The following is a 19,971-nucleotide window of genomic DNA, read 5'->3' on the forward strand; positions in this document are numbered from 1 at the left end:
GTGTGTGTCTGTGTGTGTGTGTGTGTGTGTGTGTGTGTGTGTGTGTGTGTGTGTGTGTGTGTTTCAGAGAATGAGAAAGACAAGGGTGTGTGTAAAAGGGCATTAAATTAATGTGTTTGAAAAGGAACACATGTCCTGTGTGTGTGATGGAGCCAAAAGATGTGGGCTGAAGCAGGTTGAAGGACACTATTTATGATGCAAACATAGCGCTCCTATTTGAGGTCAAATTATTTCACAATGCCCCCTTTTTTTGTGTGTGTTTGTGAAATGCCTGTTTTGTATTTTTCATGAAAAATAAACTCATCTGTCAAGAGGTTCTCTTAGCTCACCACCATCAATATAATGATTTGCCCATTAAAGGAAGACCTTCAAAGGTTTAACTATTTCGTATCCGCCCACCCAAATGTATTTTTTTTTTTACTCCCATTCTCTCTCATTAACTTAATAATATCTCATAATCCTGTGGCACTCTGGCCTCGTGAAAATCGGCAGCGTCTACTGCTAATGGTCAGGCAATATGCGTGTCCTCACGCTGAAAACACATATGCACTTAGGCGTTTAACCCACAGATAACCCTCCACCCAGTTACAGCAGAAACACCTTTTTATAGATTAATTTTTTTTTTATTTACCTTCTGAGCGCGGCGCTTGTCTGCTCTCTGATTCTGGTGGTAGATGCGACTGAAATTGGACACGATAACGGGGACGGGCAGAGCGATCACCAGCACACCGCTCAGGGAGCAGATGGAGCCAAAGATCTTTCCGGCGATCGTTTTTGGTACCATGTCTCCGTACCTACAAATGAAAGAAATGAAAAGGCTTTGACGAAGAGCACATACGACAGATATGCATATATGACAGAATAATTTAGACAAATCTTTAACTTTATGAATTGGACGTATGGTGATTAAATTGAATTCAAAACAAATGGAATTACCCAGCAACTTTCATGTGAATTTGACCAAAAAAGACAAATAAAAAAAATGCTATCACATGTAAAATCACTAGACCTGCTGGTGTTGTACAATTCATGAGTCATTCACTTGAATTCTCAAATATGAAACAACTCTGTGACATGCTGGCATCCTAAAAAGATTTCATTCCAAGCAAAATTTCACGAGTTTGCCTGACGCCACACTTTAATTATAGTAGCAGAAGATTTGGCGTTGGAGGCTTCACATTCCTCTTCGGGAAGATCCAGCTTGATTTATCTCGACACGTCTGAATGACTTCCAAAGGACACTCAACTGGCTTTGAACGTGAGCGCCTTTTATTCTAAAATTATAATTTGAAATTACACTTGTGAGACACTGCAGTATTCTTAGTGGATGCTACTTCAGCAGTAAAATCAAGCTTTAAAACGCCACTTCATGTTGGCAAATAGCTGCATAGTGACATTAGACAGAAAATAAATACATTTTTGATTTGGATAGTTATTTGACATACATTTTTGTTGCAATTTCTTTGTCTCTATCAACCCTTCACCCTCCACCAACACATCCACAACTGCATAGTTTCACATTTCAATTTTCATATGCATAAGATCGCCTTTGAATGCAAAATCCTCACTAAATACTAATGTTCATGTCATATTGTTCATTGCGTTACTTTGAATTGATGACGATAAAGTGTTATCCAATTGCACGAGTGTGCAACTTAGCACACTTTATGCAGTGTCTTAGTGAATCAGGCCCTATATCTGTTATTTACATGATTGAGACAAAGCCTTTCAAAATGCCATTCGGCATGTGATGTAATGACAATCAAGATATATATATATTTTTTATAAGTTCACTCATTCATATAGCTGTATGATCCGCTCACCCATCAAAGAGCAGGTTTAACATGATAGTGAATGAGTAAATGAGTGATGACTGGCACATTGTCATTGTCTACGCTCTTTTTCATGTCTTTGTTTTACGTTTATTTTAGCGCCCACTGTTGTCCGTTTCCCTCGGGCCTCTTGTAATTTGATTACACAGGTGAATGGCCGCTGTAACAGGTGGACAGAAGCAGAGAGATAGAGCCACTGCTATCTGTGTGGCTCAGACCGGGCATGACAAAGACTCGCCGGTGGGATTCAGGGCCAAGAAGAAGCCCAAGCCCAATTGCTGGCGAAAGCTGCGAGCCATGATGGCATGCGGTGGAACAAATTGATTTAAAAGCACACGTCTGGGACAAGTTTGTAAGGTGGTGAAAAAAAAGGCCTTGAAATCGTCTCACGGAGAGACAAGTTTAAAGACTGTGAAACGACATGATGGGAAACGATGTTTTCTCGCACACATCAGGTAACATTTAGAAAGGAAACACGGGGCATCGAGAAATAAGGAAGACAGCGAGGGGAATACTTGGGAATTTGGGACTTTTCTTGGCACACAAGTCCTTGACAAACCTATTTGCTAAAAGAGACACTTTAAAGAAGCTGATCAAGCATGGAAGGTTGACTTTAATCCTCTAGGTTTTTTTTTTTACTAAAACACTTGCATGTGTCAAAAAGCCTTTTTTCCTCCCTCTTAGTTTCTCACTGCTTTGGCCTTTTTGGCTCCACCGAGTTTCTACTGCACTGCGTTCTCGACACAATGAGACTCCAGACAGGTAAGACCGCTGCACTGTTGACCGCTGTGCCTCCTGACGGCTGCGCTCCACTCAGACGTGGGTGTGTTCTGGTTTTTCACTTTCTCCCCGACTATTGTTTTTCGGTCCAGACCTCCCACTCTGGCCTACTCTCCTGTTGAAAGAGCTCCATAATCACAAGACTTACCTCCCTCCTGTTTACTACTGCAGAATGAAGAGCTGAGGGATTATCATGAACCCAGCCTTCTGCTCTGCCTGAGTAAATATGGGCCAGAGGGAAGAGGATGATGTTGCTCAAATCCTCTCAGTTTTTATCTTTATTATTATTCTCATACTGAGGAAATAAGTAGTTTATGTGAAGCACAATTACAGACAAAAACAAGTTCAACAGACCATAAAAAGATGGTATGCTAGATATATACCTGTAAATAATTGAGTGATAATATTGACATCATCTGGTAAAAGTTCACCACATGTTCCCTCGGATAGAACTGACCAGTTTAATGTGGACTAAGGACCTGGGACCTCATTTATAAAACATTGCGCAGGATTACTACTAAAAATGTACAAAAGCTGAAAATGGCGTGAAAAGGCTCAGTGACGTTGTCTTTGTGTCCTCAGTCACTGGAGTTGGAAGCAGTGGGTGACGAGGAGGTCGTCTGTCTCCAGCACCAGTGCGTCCAGAGCGCACGGCTGTCACTGCGCTATTTATATGCTTACACTGAAATTGGACTGATTGTTACACACCTTGTCACAATTGATAATCAATCAGTTCTATCCACCGCTCTGTATCATTTGAAGATGAAAGCTTGACATATGAACATGGTGCTGCTGATTCAGATTAATGGCTCAGATTGTAACACAGCAGCTCGGCTGTTTATGATTATGTGGCTCTATAAGTCTGCTATTTGAAGACATTAAATGTATGAGATCAATCTGGCTTCAATTCTCAACCTCACCATCAGCGCCCACCCCCCCCCCCCCCCGTCTTAAAAATGTGCGTGCACAAGGTCCAAAGTTGGCGTATCGGTATGCACATTCTCCCACAAAGTTTTTTAAAAAATAAATTCTCAAACTTTGCGTGGGAGGTGGCGTACAGATCTTTCAGGACCCGTTTTGTGTGTAAGCAACCTTTATATCTGAGGCCCCTAGTTCACTAAGATCCTCTGTGCTAAAGTGCACGTTCACGCGAATAGGTGGTGATTCACTAAGAATAACTCCATGAGTGGCACAATGACCAAATAAGCAGTTTGCGAGCACAAAATCAACTGGAGACAGTAAAACCTCCACGTTCAAGCTCCCACAAAAATGTGGAGTTGGATATGTTGGTGGAGTCATTTGACAAGGGTTCCAAAAAACAAATCTGAGTTCTGTAAAGACAAATAAGGAACGGTAAAATGGAATGCAAGAGATAATATATCACAATGTAGAAATTTGAAGTAAAACCCACAAAAAAAAAAGTATTATCATAAAGTCTGCAAACAAAAGTTCAAAGCAGGTCAGCTGATTAAATCACAATAACACAATAACAACGTCTTTGCAGAAGGCCGAGTTGGTTTTACCTCCTTTTTAAAACTGTGGCAGTCATAAACAACACAAACCTTTTCAGTGACAGGAAAATCCCACTGTATGTTGTACATCATTCGGTGAGCCATAAACTCCTCCCAGTATTTTGGGTGTCTGTCAGATAAGATCCTCATTAACAGATCAGCTTCAACATGCGTGTGTGAGCCTGTGACTGAACGGAGTAATTTTTCTCCGAAAATGAGCTTGGTTGCTCATCCCACAAATGCATTGTTCTTACAAATGTGGCTCCATTCAAAAGGAAAATAAACATGCTTTCTATCTGCACGACCACAAAGCACTGCAACAATAACAGAATATTCCATCAACACAAAGTTTCTTGATTTTAATGGCATATAGTAGGAATTTACCAGAATATTCAAAGGCCTATTTTTCAAATTTTTTCAACATTTAACTTATGACACAACCACAAGAAAAAAGATAAATATGGTGTGATGCATCATAATATTACCTGCTTGTAAATGAAGAGCTATGCAGACGTATCAACACAAAAGAAGAAGGCGGTTGAGGAAATGGTAATTATGATGGATCTCAGCCTCGTCATACTTGTTTCTCTTCCTACACTAAACTGGAACTCAGACAGAGTTTCTCTGTGCGTAAAAGTTTTTCCTCTCTTGTCGTTTGAAAAACCCGACATGCAGGCCGACGTGGACTGCAAGCTGAGAAGGCTCAGAAATCTGAAGGATCATTAACAAGCGATGGAGATTTGACCACAGGGCCTGTTGTTATTGTTGCTCAGTGCTTCTCCTGGCTGCCAGACAAGCAGACAAATGATTTCACAGCTTGCTCTACTTGCAGCCCGTCAGCCGATGAGAGATGACATTCTCCTGGCCGCGCGTCTCCGACGGCTTCGCGGCAAAAATGTTTGACACGTTGCGCGCACTACGATATGTCAAACATCATTACAACTGCAATGTCGCGGATTATTCCAAACTTTGCTCTGTGCAATGCATTAGTTCACAACGGGAGGTCTACTTGAAGGGGAAAAAAAAAAAGAGGGGTGCCAAAATACTTGATGATGATGAATGGATAGCTGTGATTACTTTCGCGGAGGCACAAAAGGGGTTTTGACTGTGTGGAGCCACCCCTTCCCTCAAAGCAGTGATTACCTGCTGTGTAAAATATAAACATACTTTTAATCAAAATTACAGCTTCCAGACTCTCCTTACTGCATTTATAATGTTTCTGTGGGCTCTTTCGAGATAATTGTCGATGATTTGATTGGATCAATCTTAGCAGCCTTCAACGCCGCAGCTCTATTCACTAAAATTGGACTGGATTATATTTGGTGGTGTCACAGGTAGCTGAAGCAACATGTTCCCCACTGGTGCATTGGTTTTGCAAAAGCAAAGCTGTTTTAAAAAAAAAAAAAGGCAAGACCTTCCTTGAAACCACCTGATGCAGCTCCAACCATTATTGTGCCTTGAACTCCGTCAGAAAGAGTTTCCTGTTACAGTAAACATTATCAGACCAGCTACTTATTGGACTGTGCACGGCTGCTCAAAATGACAAATACATGTAGCATGATTTAAAGTGTCCAGTTATGAATGTAATGATTTTTTTGAAACTTAAAAAAGTTTTTACAATATACTCCTCGACGTAAACTAAACTGTTGTATGCGGTAATGTGATGCTCAGCATGCTTTGTCGAGGTATTTCACAATTCCCATGGCTGGACTTTGCATTAGCAAGCGTATAAATTTGCATCATTTGGGAAAGTAGACTTGAAATGGGTAGGAACGATGACAGCTGCAGTGTGAAATGTCATGAGTTTGAAACGTACCCACACAAACAACTGATTAATTATGGAGTCAATGAGTCACTGACAATCACAAAAATAAATGTTTATGCTTGAATATTGCAAAACATTGAAGGTCAGACAGGTGTTTGTATTGCAGACATGGTCAATATGTTATTTTCTTTCTTATTTTATTTATCTTTTTGGCTTTTTCAAATCAATATGAAGATAAACCACAAGAGATACAGCAAAGCAATTAATTGTTCGGGTTGAAAGAGCAATTAAACAATACAAAACAGACCACAGTAGTCAGGCCATTTCTCTAATAAATTGACCACAAGCATTGATTACTTAAATTTTTTTTTTTACATCATTACTTCACTTTGTCCCTCCCTTCTGCCACGATATATATGAAGCAGACGGCTAAAGCAGGTGGCAAAAAATCATTTACTGAGGTAAAAAATATTCCTCCAGTAATTACTTGTTTTGGTTTTCTTTAAAAAAAAAAGCTCTTCCGTTTGCACAATGTGTTTAAGGAACATCGTGCACCTGATAGACCTGCGATGGGAATCAAATCAATCGGAATTGGATTGGACGTGCCGCATCAGAAAGGCGTCATCAAACCAAAACAATCAAGAGTGGCTGAATGACTTCTGTTTAATGTACGGCACATTCAAAGGCGGCGACGTAAAAAAAATAACGTCAGACTTTGTCAAAGCCCCAATGAAGAACATTTAAACGATTATTACAGGAGCAACCACGAGACAGAGCTGGCTTTCAATCATTGAGTACCTGTGTTGCTCCCAGGTTGCCAGGTGCTTGTGAGACTTGTAATTTGTCATTTTTCTATATTTCATGAAGACTGAGAACCTGTATGAGAGTTTGTGAAAAACACCCTGTAAACCAAGAAAATGACCAGTGTTCCTGGTCATCAATCAAGAACCTAAACACTCACGACTGCAGTTCTATCTTTGTGAGGCCGTTTCTCCTCACTTCAATCATTACGACTACATTTCAAGCCCAATCTCATTCTAACCCCGAAACTAAAGCTGTTTGAATGTTTGTCAGAGAGGTCACACTCTCCACAAATGCCATGTTCAGCAACTTAGGATCGGAGCACTGCATTAGGTAATAATGTTTTTGTAATAACTTGTTACACATTGTAAGAGTTATTACAAAACGCAGGTTAAATGATTAAATGCACTCAGTGACACCAACAATCTGGTTTCATTTCTTCAAGAAATAAAAGAAATGACTGGTGGAAATACTGGTTGGCTTGTAACTTTAAAGATCTACCAGCCAGAATGGCAGGTGATCTAAAAAGTCAAACCTGATTTAGAGCCCTGCATTCTGCCATTGCTATGTTGGCAGGACAAAGAATACTAGTCGAACTGAATCTTAATTTTTTTCTCATTATTAAACATAGAACGGTGTATACGGATAAAGGGCAACATTTCTAACATAATGCACCAAATTACTACATTTTCAGGAGAAAAAGTGAAACTCCCACATTTTGTAATAACGGTTGCAATATGCAACACGTTATTACAAAATGCGGCTTTATTACATAATGACTTAAATATATTCCAATATGACATATTGCACCATTATTACAGAATGTGGCATTACACACCAGTATTTTGTAATAACTGTTGCAATATGTAACAAGTTATTACAAGAAGCGGCAAAGTTTATTACAGAATGCAACGTTATTACATAATGAGGTGAAAATCTTATGCGTTATTACATTTTGCACCATTGTTACATAATGCGGCGTGACAAGATTGATTATGACGGGCTCCATAACACACATCAAAAGTGAATCTGGAAAAAGGCTGCAATGCTGCAAATACCTGGAAACTGATACTGTATATCAACCAATGCATTTTTAAAATAAATAAAAAATTCAATGAAGTATAGAATATTTAAGCTTTATCATCTCCACATTAATTTGTATGATCTTACTGGATTGTTGGCTTTTTCCAGGTGGATCTTGTTATTACCTTTTTACATGATGTTCTACTTTGGATACAGAACCTCTCTTGAACTTTGAGTAAAATGTACCTGTGTACTTTTAACAGTCACACGAATGTAATAATTTGTTGCTTCTCGGCGTCATGTAACTGTAGTGACTGATTCTTGTTTTCTCTCAGCATGTTTCTTATGTTTTGGTGTTTTTTTGTGACATTGATTCTCCTCTCATGTCAGATACTCATCTGCCCCTGCCCTTGTGTCGTCCCCTGAGCTTCTTGCAGCATCTCTAATCCCTTGATTATTGTCATGAAGGTCTTGGAAGCGCCACACTCCCCGCTGTGTATATAGTATACACCGTCTGTTCGTCTCTTTGTCTCTTGTGTGAGTTACTACCAACCTTGTTTTTGCTCATCTTGTCGACAGTCATGTTGGATTTTGATTACTTAGTTTGTGTTTTGACCCTCGCCTGTTTTACGATCAAGCCCGGTTCGTCTCTCAGATGGACTTCCTCCCTGTTTACCGAATAATGCTTGTCCCTGAACGGAGACTAAACTCTTGAAACCCGAGCTGTCTCTCAGTTAATCATGTGGGTCTTTACTTGTTAGTTATATCAGAACAACTAAGTATTCATTAGCTTTTCCTTGAGGGTTTTTTGTTTGTCTGCAACACACTAAATATACATTAAGCACAACTTCACTACAACGCCACTTCAAGGTGATATCAGAAGACGGTGTTACTGTAGGTGCAGAGCAGACACGTGCAAAGCTGCACATGCATTTCTATTAGATGCAGGTTTAGTAAACAAACACCCTCAAGAGCAGGATCAGTCTTTGGAAGTTTGAAACTGTTTGACAGGATGAAAAAAAAATTTAAAAGAAAAAAAATATTGTGTCAAAGATATTTGACACAGACCAAGAAATAAATGAAAATAATGATATGTACATATAAAATGATAAAAAATATCAAAAGTACTTTTCATTAAAGAGAGCATTCCAGGAAGAATATCGAAGTTAGTTTGGCCTAACCCTTACACAGATTCAATTCATTACTTTTCACATTCAGTTCATTTTTTATCAGGCGAACATGAAAGAACAATGAAAGAATACAGTTGTCTCTCTCTAACAACAACAACAACAACAACAACAACAACAACAACAACAACAACAACAACAACAACAACAACAACAATAATAATAATAATAATAATAATAATAATAATAATAATAATATAAAAAAGAAAAGAAGAGTAGAAAACCATGAAAAAAGTATATGTAGGATTGTGATGTATACAGTTACAGCAGAACAAGCCCAAATAAATAAACAAATAAATAAATAAACAAATAAACAAACAAACAAACAAATAAATAAATAATCTGCCCTCGCCCCCAGTACAGGAGATAGGCTCCAGCGCCCTGCGACTCTGAACAGGATAAGCGATAGAGGATGGGTGGATGGATGGGTAGATCATATATTATTATCCAAAGTGCAAATTCATTATACTCATTACAGCAAATAGTCATTTGTTTCTGTGATTCATTTTGTGTCATTCTGAAACTAAAGAGCAACACACGAGCACAAATGTCTACATTGGATTTTTTTTTTTTAATTGCTTTTGACTAAATAAGACAGCAAGCACAGACTAATGTAAGGAAAATAAAAGATATTTGCTGAGAGAAGAAGTAAAAGACAGCTGCTGTAGCTTCTGCAACACCAGCACAAAAGGAGCATTTACACCTGGTGACACTTGTTCTAATGGAGTTAAATTTATTCCACAAATGACATTAGTATTTCATCAAATAGCAAGCATCCGAGACAGGGTAATAATACCAAGGCTAGGGGAATGATTCACCTTATTTACAACCTGATGCACGTACATGTAAAGTTTTGAAAATAGCCATTTGCTAAATGAGAGTGGATCATACTTTCATGTCTTTAAAGGATTAAGTATAACAAATTTATATTAATCTCTTGCTCTCTTTGCTAAGCTGCGGATACTTGATTGCTTTTTTTCTTCACACGTACGTTACCTGTGTGACAGTGCAGGTTAATAGAAGATCTTAGCGTGATGTTTACATAATCTGCCTCGAATCTGAGTGGCCCTGATCGTACGCTCTTCAAATCAGCCCGGGATAATCCCACTGTAGACACGAGTGCACAGTCTGGAGAATGTCAATCCACTTTGGCAGCCACTGGAACAATCACCACAACAAAAGACACAAAAGAGCAGGTGCTGCTTTTGATGCGCACGACTAAAATTCATGCATTCATGAAGGCAACTACAGGCATTACACATTTTAATCATTTCAAATTTTAACACACAGATTTGAAAACTTTATGGAAACATGCAGTACTCAAGTGACAAAATTATAAATACCTCCAATGTTGTATTTTCTATAAACCGGTGTGCTCACTGAATTCAAAGGTGTGCAGCATTTAACAGCGGCTGTTACCACGGCAACCGTGGACAACACAAAACAAACTAAACCTGCAAGGTTAAGCATTACTACTTCGACCCGCTCCAACTTGGCACCTTTGTTATTGTAATTTTTGGCCAGAATTAGGAGTGAAAACAAATATTTGCTATGACCTCAGCACATGAAAGGCAATGATTCGTTTTATCTAAACCAGACACTCAAACATTTTACTGTGTTGCCTTTAATTTTCACTTTCTTTATTTTTTTATCAACATGTCCTTGAATGACATGCTAAACAACACACTGGAAATCACAAAATGTTAAAGATTTGAGAAAAAACTATTATTTCAGTTTTATTGTATCTATATTTAACTGTACTGAATTTTCACTTAACAAATGTTGCTGTATAATTTCTTCTGTGAGGTTAAAGAGCTTAGGGCATTAAATCACAATAGTAAAATTGATATTAAATGTATAATTTGATCCGATTGAATGAAGTTACATAGTAGTTCACTGTGAGTGTTGTAGTGGTTTGAAATATCACCTCACTGTGAGAAGATCCTCAGTTTGGGTTTGGGGGGCCTTCTATGTTGAGTTTGCATGTTTTCCCTGTGGATGCATAGGTTTGGGTACTCTGTTGGTTCCACCAAATCACCCGTACGTACATATATGAGTGCGTGTGACTGTCTGTCTGTGTTTACTCTGTGATTGGAAACCTGTTCAGGTAGTACAGCCATCATCAACAATTAAAGGGGCTTCATGTCTGTATTATAAACTATTCAAATAAGGACCATGGTAAACTTCTTTCAGGGGTTTCAAAACAAAAATAAATTTCACTTCATTAATTTAAATTGATAAAACTACAGTCAAAAGTCATTAATCAAGTCAAGAAGCACCACTACCAATAGAAATACGACAGAAGGACATATTGATGGGGAAAGAGAAAACTAGTGGTACATTGCTTAAACTGTAGTTACTTATAAATAAAAGTAATGTTCTTAAGAAAAGTATCTTTCACAGAAACAACGCAAAAGTTGAGTTTTCTTGATTTTTGTACTTTTGTGTTTCTGAGTTTTTAACTTCTGGCCTGTTTCCGCGATGTGTGAAGTTGAAATAATGAAATTGCATACTACCTGTTGTCCACACAATCTAAAGAAGTGGGTTCTCCATCCGTTTGGCCAAATATGTTGACATGCCCACTGCATTGACTCTTAATATATTGTCTTTTCCAATGTGCATATTGAGCATATTGGCGCCAAACCTTCATATTTGCTATGGAAATGTAAACACTTATTCTGTTTTTGTAGCAATATTCCTTCATTTAAACATCTAAAAGTGCAGAGTCACATGAGGAATTGATTAGAAATGCTGCTGGAAGCTGAGCTGACACCTCAAAGAGAGGTGAATTAAACATGACTTCAGCACAGTTCCGGATTGCCTGCAGGTGAAGCAGCATTCACAGGTCAACCGACTCCCTGCAGCACCAGCACGGGCTTGTTTGTTGTTCCCTTTCATGTTGCGGGACACATTCAACACCCCTTCCTCTTTTTTTGCAGCCAACTCTGAACCCAATCTGCTCCACTAATCTCAAGAAAGCCAAACATGAAAAATAGCTGACTGGACCATTCGTCCCGGAGGACAGTGGGGTGATACGACCAACTGTATTGATATTCACACGCGATCTCGTCTCTCCGTTTCCAACCGAGGAGACGGAAAAGGCAGGGCGATAACAAGGAGGACGAACGAAAGAGAGAGGGGTGAGGTGGGATTAAAGAGGAGGAGGAAAAAAAAAGAAATAACCCGATGTCTGTTATTACACACGCGGGCATGTGAGCGATGTGGGATATTAGTGCACGTGACCTGCTGCCACGGGAAAGAAAGCACCATCCATCATGACCTGTGTGAGCTCCTGTTTAAATTAGAGGCCGGTGTGTCTCAACAGGGGAAGTTAACATCAAGGGCACAGAGGACCGATGAAAATAGCGTAAACAAAGGTGCGTTTAAATTTTTTAAAAAAGAGCATGAATAAAGCAGGTTCAACTGTGGTTCATTGCAGACTACAGTATGATGTATGAGAGGCCCGACTGCGGCACAGTAGCTTAAAATAAAAACTGTGAATTAGGCCATTTTTGTTAACCTTTATTTACTCAGGGAAAACTTCCTAACCGTGCAATGTCCATTTCAACTCCCTGCTTAATATTCATACCCCTTGTGTGCAGAAACTGCCCAGTAATACCACCGAGCGCTTCCGAGTTACTCATTTGTTTAGTTTCCTTCTGTTTTTTTTCCAGATGGCCTGCGATTTTCAGGCCTCAGAGCAGCTTCTCACTCGGCATTGGACATATAAAGCAATGTTGCATTCATGATGTACAGTTTGGGGAAAATGCGGCCAAAACAACCAATCATCCATCTTCTATATCTGCATAGACAAGGGTTGTGGAGGAGCTGACACAGAAACAGTCCACATGAGCAAACTGTTCTTTTGTGCACTGCGGTGCAGGGCTCTCCAGTGGCCCTGCATCCACAGGGAGAACATGGAGGCTTCAGACACAAAAGCAGTTTCCAACCAGGAACCTTCTTGATGTGCAGGTAAAGTACAGAATTTACACACGTGGTGAAATGCATTTTTAGCAATGTAGGGGAACCGTTCAACCCACTTTATGACTTCAACCTCAGATGCAGGTTTGTGGAATGTGACAAACCGGAGACGCCCTGAGGAAACACAAGCATGCACAGAAAGAACATGTAAACTTTGGAATGGACAGGGGGTCTTCTCACCGTGAGGCAAAATACCACCAGAGTGCCTCCTCATAGCCTCCTTACACATGATAAATAGTTGTATCTTATTATTGACTCGTGTTTTATTTGGAAAGAAGTTAGAAATATTATTCATTATCATTAAAAATGAATTATTTATAACAGACATATTGCTGGCAATTATAGAAGGAAAAGGAAAACAAAACCAAGTCCTTGACTACCACAGTACACTATAATATATGCAGCTTAGTGTATGCACAGCAGTTACAGGAGTCACAAAGTTTGACAAACAAATCCACTGTGGGAAATATATAGCCCGGTTCAAAATTTCCTCTTGAGGTCACGCGTTCTATCGCTGCCATTGTTTGTGTTTCTGTCACTTTGACTGAAGGAGTGCCTGTGCAACAGCTGTCAGACACAAGAAGAAAGTGTATGCGTGCAGCAGCACCTCAAAGGTGCTACATTCAGGTAAGCTGTGCTGGCAAAATAAAACCTGGAGAGTGTTCAACTCTTTAAATCTGGTTCAAAGCTATTACGCAATGACTGGAAAAGAATCAGGCACGGATCAGAGAGGAGACTTTATCCACGGAGCGCCTGATTCCTCGCATTGTGATGGTTCACACATGCTTTTGTTCTTCATACGTATAAAATCCATCACTCCATTAGCAGAATGTGTGCAATTAGTCAGAGGACAAAAAAGTAAATGATTGACTTGACAAATTAGGTGGCTGAATAGTTTGAGACATTATTCCAACAATAATAATTTGGGGAAATAAATATACTCCGGGTGATTAAAGAAACACGCAGCAGTTTCACCTGAAGCTGGCTCTGCACTGCACGGCTCTTTTAGAAATGCTTGTGTGGAAATTGATATACTGTAGGTCTGATTTTTTGGGAGCCTGTCAGAGGGTTTGCTGAATCTGACGCTCATAAAACAAATCTCACAGACACAAATGAAAGATTTACACCAACAAGATGGAGACCTGATCCACATAAATTCCGGACTTCTTTAAATCAGCCCAGTGCGGCATGTATTGCCAGTTTCCCCTCCACCCTGATGGACCATAACTCTGAGTCATCAATATCTGTTCTTTGCCTCCTGTTCATAAATGCTGCATGGGCTTATATCATGGAGCTCTCCGTGCTGCCTGATAGATTTCATTGACAATTTCAGCCACACAATCATCACAAGTAATGAAGCATAGTGTCCCGAGGATGTGACAGGAAATTCATATTTGTCTTTTGTGCTTCACTCTGCTGCAGAGGAGAAGCAGCTCAGGGCAGCAGAAGGTTCAGGAGCAATTGTGTGTAGTGGGCAAGGTAAAAGGATCAGTGTCGACTTTTATTTTTTGTGATAAAAAGACTTCATGAAAAACAACATTAAGCCCTCTAATCCCCTGGAGTTTCATTGGCGTCTGTTATAAACACAATTCCAAAGTACTGTTTCTTTTGCAGGCTTTATTTTAAACCACACGCTTCCTCTGTGTGAATACAGGGTTTAAAGTATTATACTATAGGACTGCAATGAATGGTACTTATCAGAAGTGAATAATTAGAATTTCTGCATGTTTGGAATGATGATGAAATACTTGGTAAAAAAAGATGGACATAGAGTCTCACTCTAATCGAGGACTGGTGAGCGTGAATACAAATACTGCATATCTGTACTAAACACTGTAACCTTGCTCAATAAATAGCAACCATTGTTGGCGGTCTCCTCAATCGCTCCAATAAAAAGTTTGCTGCAGCTCATGAAAACTATTCATCTTTTCCATGTTTGATCTTCTCTGAAGGCCACGTGAAGGATGCAGGCAGCCGAGCCTATTTTTATGTCCCAACAGTAAGAACAGGTTCCCCATAAGAAGATACTATGTGCTCTACCTTAAAAAAGGACATTCAGTTTGAACTTTCTTAAGTTGGAATTTGTAGCATCTGGTGAATCTAATGTTGAACAAGAGGAGTCATAATTGCCGCCAGCGCGATAACCCACAACCAATTAGTTTCTCATCTCTGTTTGAGTTCGGCTTCTCTTCCCCCTGGCCTTAATCACCATTACCATGGCTGTATTCAGTGGAAGGGAGCTATAGCTCTTGATCAATGGTACTACTTGAATTTCCTACAACATGATGTGATGGAATGCCTCACAATTAGCCGTGGATCTGGGGAACTTGCCTCCTGTGTCGTATCAGGGGCAAGGAAATGAAAATGTGGCAATTAATAAGCAGGAAGTGCTGTCCTGTCATTGCCTCCCTAATGGGCCAATCTGGTAATTCTGTGACTGAGCTCCATCACTGAAGCTATAACAAACTCTGCACTGGCTGTGTGGGAGCCAGGCTGAATTGACATAATATCAAGGGACAGCTGGATGCATCGCGCTGACCCACTCTGTTACAAATTTTATTTGCATATAGTTTGCATTTTGCCGCTGTGTTTGAAAATCTAATACCAGCCAGTTTTCAGTTTTTGTGCAGAAAGTAACACAATACAGGCCTAATTTGATACGATTTTCAGTTAATCTGGTAATCAACAGTGTCAAGCCTGTAGTTAACAATACCGTATTACAAAATGTTTTTTGCAAAAATATAAAATAAAATGTTTCCTGCGAATGACATATGTAGATATTATTAGAACTGCTGTTACAAAGCTTTATAGTCATCATCTGCATATGTATTCCACTGAACTGGTGGTTGTCAAATTTGAGGTAAAACAGTATGAGCCAATATAGGAGTAACAAAATACTTTTTTATGCACAGGGCCGGTGTATTTCATTATCAAACCTGAAGTCATCTTCAGTGATATTAGACTAAAACACCACAGCATCTTTCCAGTAGAAAGCTTCTAGTTTGACATTAAATGAACTTGCTATACTTGGAAGTTGTGACTTTTCCCACATCCCAGTTTGCCATGAATGCACCATTAGTACCACCTTAGTATCAATCAGAACAAGAACTGTGGGTCACATCTTCAACATTAGCAGTGGATTTGAAGATTTTAATGGAAAAAGCAGCAAACAAATCTTCTGCCACGTTGTAATAAAATCTTAAACATGTTGAATCTTGAACATGTTCTCTCCTACATGCTTAAACCATATTAAACAACCCACTTACCACTTAGCAGTATTGGGTTAAGATTTATTTTGAAAAGAGAGGCACATGGCAACACCCATGCTGACATTTAACCTTCTGGTTATATACTTTCAATTTGACTTTAATGCAAAGTGCTCTGAGCAAGTGAACCTATTGGTTAAAATCAACATATTAGACCAATCAAAAAAATTATCTGTGAAAGAATCAGATGATGATTTGTCAGACAGATGCAACTAGTTAGCCTCTGAAACGGCTGGTGTGACAAGGAAAAAAAAATGAATCCCACCTTGAAATGACTTGATGAATCTGGATTAGTGAGAATACCTCACAATCACATATGGGCATAAATAATGGATGGAAATTAAAGACAGTCATACATTAATGCAAACATTAACATACTAACATGAACATGCTAAAAAAAAAAAAACCACCTCTCAATTAAAGGAAGTAATTACGGATTCATTCATCCTTTTCATGTCTTGTTTTGAGATTCAAAACAGCAAGGATCGTCTTTCCTCCGAGACAGACCACTATGGCTGTCTTCAAAAGAAAATCCTATTATCTACTGTCTTTTGGTCTCGAGATAACACGTTTTTTACAGCACTTCTCCAATTTCATTACTGGATTGGTTTTCCTTTCAAAAAAAAAAAAAGGACTTTTTCAACCTCTTCCAGAGTAATGACATACAGCTACTGCAGCTGCATTACTGTAACACGGACACGAGGCAGACAGCATAATGAGCAGGGTTGAAAAAAACTCAAAAGAATTGGATGATGAAGTCACCGAGTAAGAACCTGTTATCCATCCAGATGGTCAAGCAGACACAACTAATCACGGGCAAGTGATAGTGCCGAGCGGCTCACTGGGAAATGGCCACTCTTCTTGACAAGGCTTTCCAAACAGCTGTTCAGTACATTTCATCCTCAAAGTACAAGATTCGCAGTTCTGGAAACATTTCAACAAACCTCGACAAAATGAAAGAAAGATCTAAAGATATAAATTATAATTAGAGCCTCTTGAATGGCAACAAAAACCACAAATTGTGTTTGACTGCCAGGATGTAGTGACAGCACGCGGCTTTACAGATGCTTTAGTGAGCGAGAAATTGCACCGTGATCAACATAATGAAGACTTTCTGCAGAGGTGTGCTTTAGCATTAGTATTACTGATCACTGTAACGAAGCAGCGTCTGCACACCTTCTTGCCCCTGTGATGCAAATATTAACAAAAGATTATTCATTGATAAATCTTTTATCCTCTAATGTCATAATGGCTAAAAGGTTTACTGATGTTGAAGCAATGCTCGTTGCTTTTCCTTTTCCTACACTCCGGTCACACATTTCCATCAAGCGCTGTCCCACGTGTGTACCTTCACTTAAGGTATATCCCTTCTCAAGTTCAGCCTCCAATCAGCTACCTCTCGATCTGGCTCCATTAGAGAACGCGAGATGAGAAGAGAAATGAAAAAGCTTTCTTTGGGATCTTTTTAAAAAGCCTCCTAAGTAGGTTACATGAGAAAGTAGGCTACCAGAGAGGCTCAAGAGACCCAAGGAGCTACTGTTGTATCACTCAAGAGGAGTGGCATCCCACTTCAGGAGTCTACATGAAGAGACGGAGGAAAGGGAAAGAGAGATGTGGTGTTTGTGATGCAGCACCTAAAGTGTAATTGGCCTCGAATGTATGCTTGAGCGCAGGGCTCAGCCCAAGGGAGGTGACAGCGAAGGCCGTATCTTAAGCGAGGCATACGTAGATGATCTGATGAACCCTTTCCTTAAAAAGCACTCGATCGTGATCAAATGCAGAGGATTGAAATTACTCCCTTATGATTCCTCCAGCTCACTTTGGTAATGCACAAATCAAAAACAGTAATATTAAAGAAACTGTAAGAGCCATAAATCGTTTGAAACCACATAAAATCACGTTTCAGTTGTCTTGTTGCTTTTGGCTGTCCTAAAAAAAAACCAAAATACAAAAAACAGCCTCCACAAGCTTTTAACTTTACAACTTTTCATTTCAGCTGTCGCTAATTTGAATTAACCAATTTACTTCTCCTATAATATAATAGGGATGATCCTCACTAATTAAATTATAATTAAGCATGAAAATGGTAAAAGAATACTCCATTTCTTTGTGGGGCAGGGGATGCAGGCTATTATGCAGCAGGGCAGTGATAAAAAGGTAATTTTACTCACCATTAGTAACCCAAGGCTTGTTTGAACTGCCACCCACCCATGAATGTGAAGAAAGCCTTTTTAAAAAATAAAAAAAAAAGATCTTTATTTAATCGTGACTGTAGAGATATAGAGGGATGAAAGAGAAAGAAAAAAAGATACGCAGGACATGCAACAGAGGTTTTTCTGTCTGAAACGAGACCTGTGTGGATCTGATTGAAGTGCTGAAGAACACGTCTTTGTGTTTGACCTCAACCTTCAGGCTATTATGCACTTCACATAACTGATATATGAAATTATAAAAAGATATGTTGTGAACCCCGTAGCAGTAAGTACTCTCAACTTCAACTAATTGCAATAATCCACTGGGCGTAAAGTGAGTCCATGTTGACAAGCAGTAAAGGTCTTGCTGATTTATTTCATTTATAGAAACAAATGAATTAAAATCAATTGACATTTAATTAGAATTATAAAGGCTAAAAAAGTGGAGTGTGTGGCTGTTAGGGTGCACGCAACCAACAATTACAAATTTTATACCACCAGTGCAGATTCACTTCACTGTAAACGGACTAAATCAACTTAACAGTCAGACTTTATTTTAGCAACAGTCAAAATATTGAGAGATTTCCAAGTAATCACCCACAATGACTCACTCAGATGGATCGCTTAATATTAAGCAGAGACAATAAAGGAACAGTTCCAAATGAGTTAGATGATGTAAATCTGTACCAGTGTTGGGTAAACAAAGCTTAAATCCTACAGGGTTGTTATTGGTGTATACCCACTGAATTTGCTCATTTGTTATCGTGGCACTCATTCCTTCCTGAAACAATGCATTGTTTTCCTCATTAAGAGTGTTTGTGTCTCTTTATCTGTACAATGGGTGTTGGTTGGTAGCACTATGACAAACGCTGGTTTGTTGAAGAGAGGTATTGTTGGACCGAGGTTTTTTTTTATTCGTTTAGACTTTTGGTTCATTGACACATTTGGTAAGTTTATTGGTGGAACCGACTGGTTAGCTGGTAGGTTTATAGAACTTGGACAGTTAGACACACAAATAGATGCTTTTATAGGTGGTCAATTGTTTAATTGAATGATTTTTTTGATACTGATGAAATTATTGATTGGATATTTGGTTGGTTGGAATACGATGATCCATTTTGATGATAATTAGTAATACTGTTGGACTTAAAGCTGTCTGTTTTTTAGTTTGTTAATTGTTTGATTGGTTACTTTAATATAATGGTTGGTGATACAGGCTAAATTGCTAGTTGGTTATGTTTTTGGTTGATACAAGATGATTCCTCATTGGATGGTTGGTTGGTTGGTTGGTGGGCTGGTCAGTCAATCAGTTGGTTAGTCAGTTAGTTTGTTATGTATACAACTATGATGACTGTTGGATAATTAGTTGGACCTAAAACTGGTTTATTGATTGTTTGGACTATGAGGAATGTTAGTTATTGGTGGTACTATTTGAATGGTTGTTCTGTTCATTAGTTGTTTGGTTGGTTGATGCCAATAATGAAGCTTTTGTTTAGTTATTTACGTAGCATGATATGATTGCCTCGATGTCTGCTGGGTTGATTTGTTGAATTTGAAACTTGGTAGAGTTGGTTGGTCATTCTGATAAGTGGTTGGTTTATTGGCTAGTTGAGTGGTTGAATAGAGGCACAAT

The 19,971-nt window shown here is 39.0% G+C and overlaps 1 protein-coding gene across 2 annotated transcripts in view; it reads right to left on the reverse strand.

The window, feature by feature from the left end:
• LOC308108714 (A-type voltage-gated potassium channel KCND3-like) overlaps positions 1–19,971 on the reverse strand; it is a 108,158-nt gene that overhangs the window by 23,982 nt on the left and 64,205 nt on the right. For both annotated transcript variants that reach the window (XM_080461883.1, XM_080461882.1), the window contains exon 3: positions 632–794. In XM_080461883.1, coding sequence (XP_080318009.1) covers positions 632–794 — 163 coding nt within the window. The remainder of the gene's footprint in view (positions 1–631; positions 795–19,971) is intronic.

Source organism: Lipophrys pholis (genome assembly GCF_963383615.2).
Source record: "Lipophrys pholis genome assembly, chromosome: 4".
NCBI classification, from domain to species: domain Eukaryota; kingdom Metazoa; phylum Chordata; class Actinopteri; order Blenniiformes; family Blenniidae; genus Lipophrys; species Lipophrys pholis.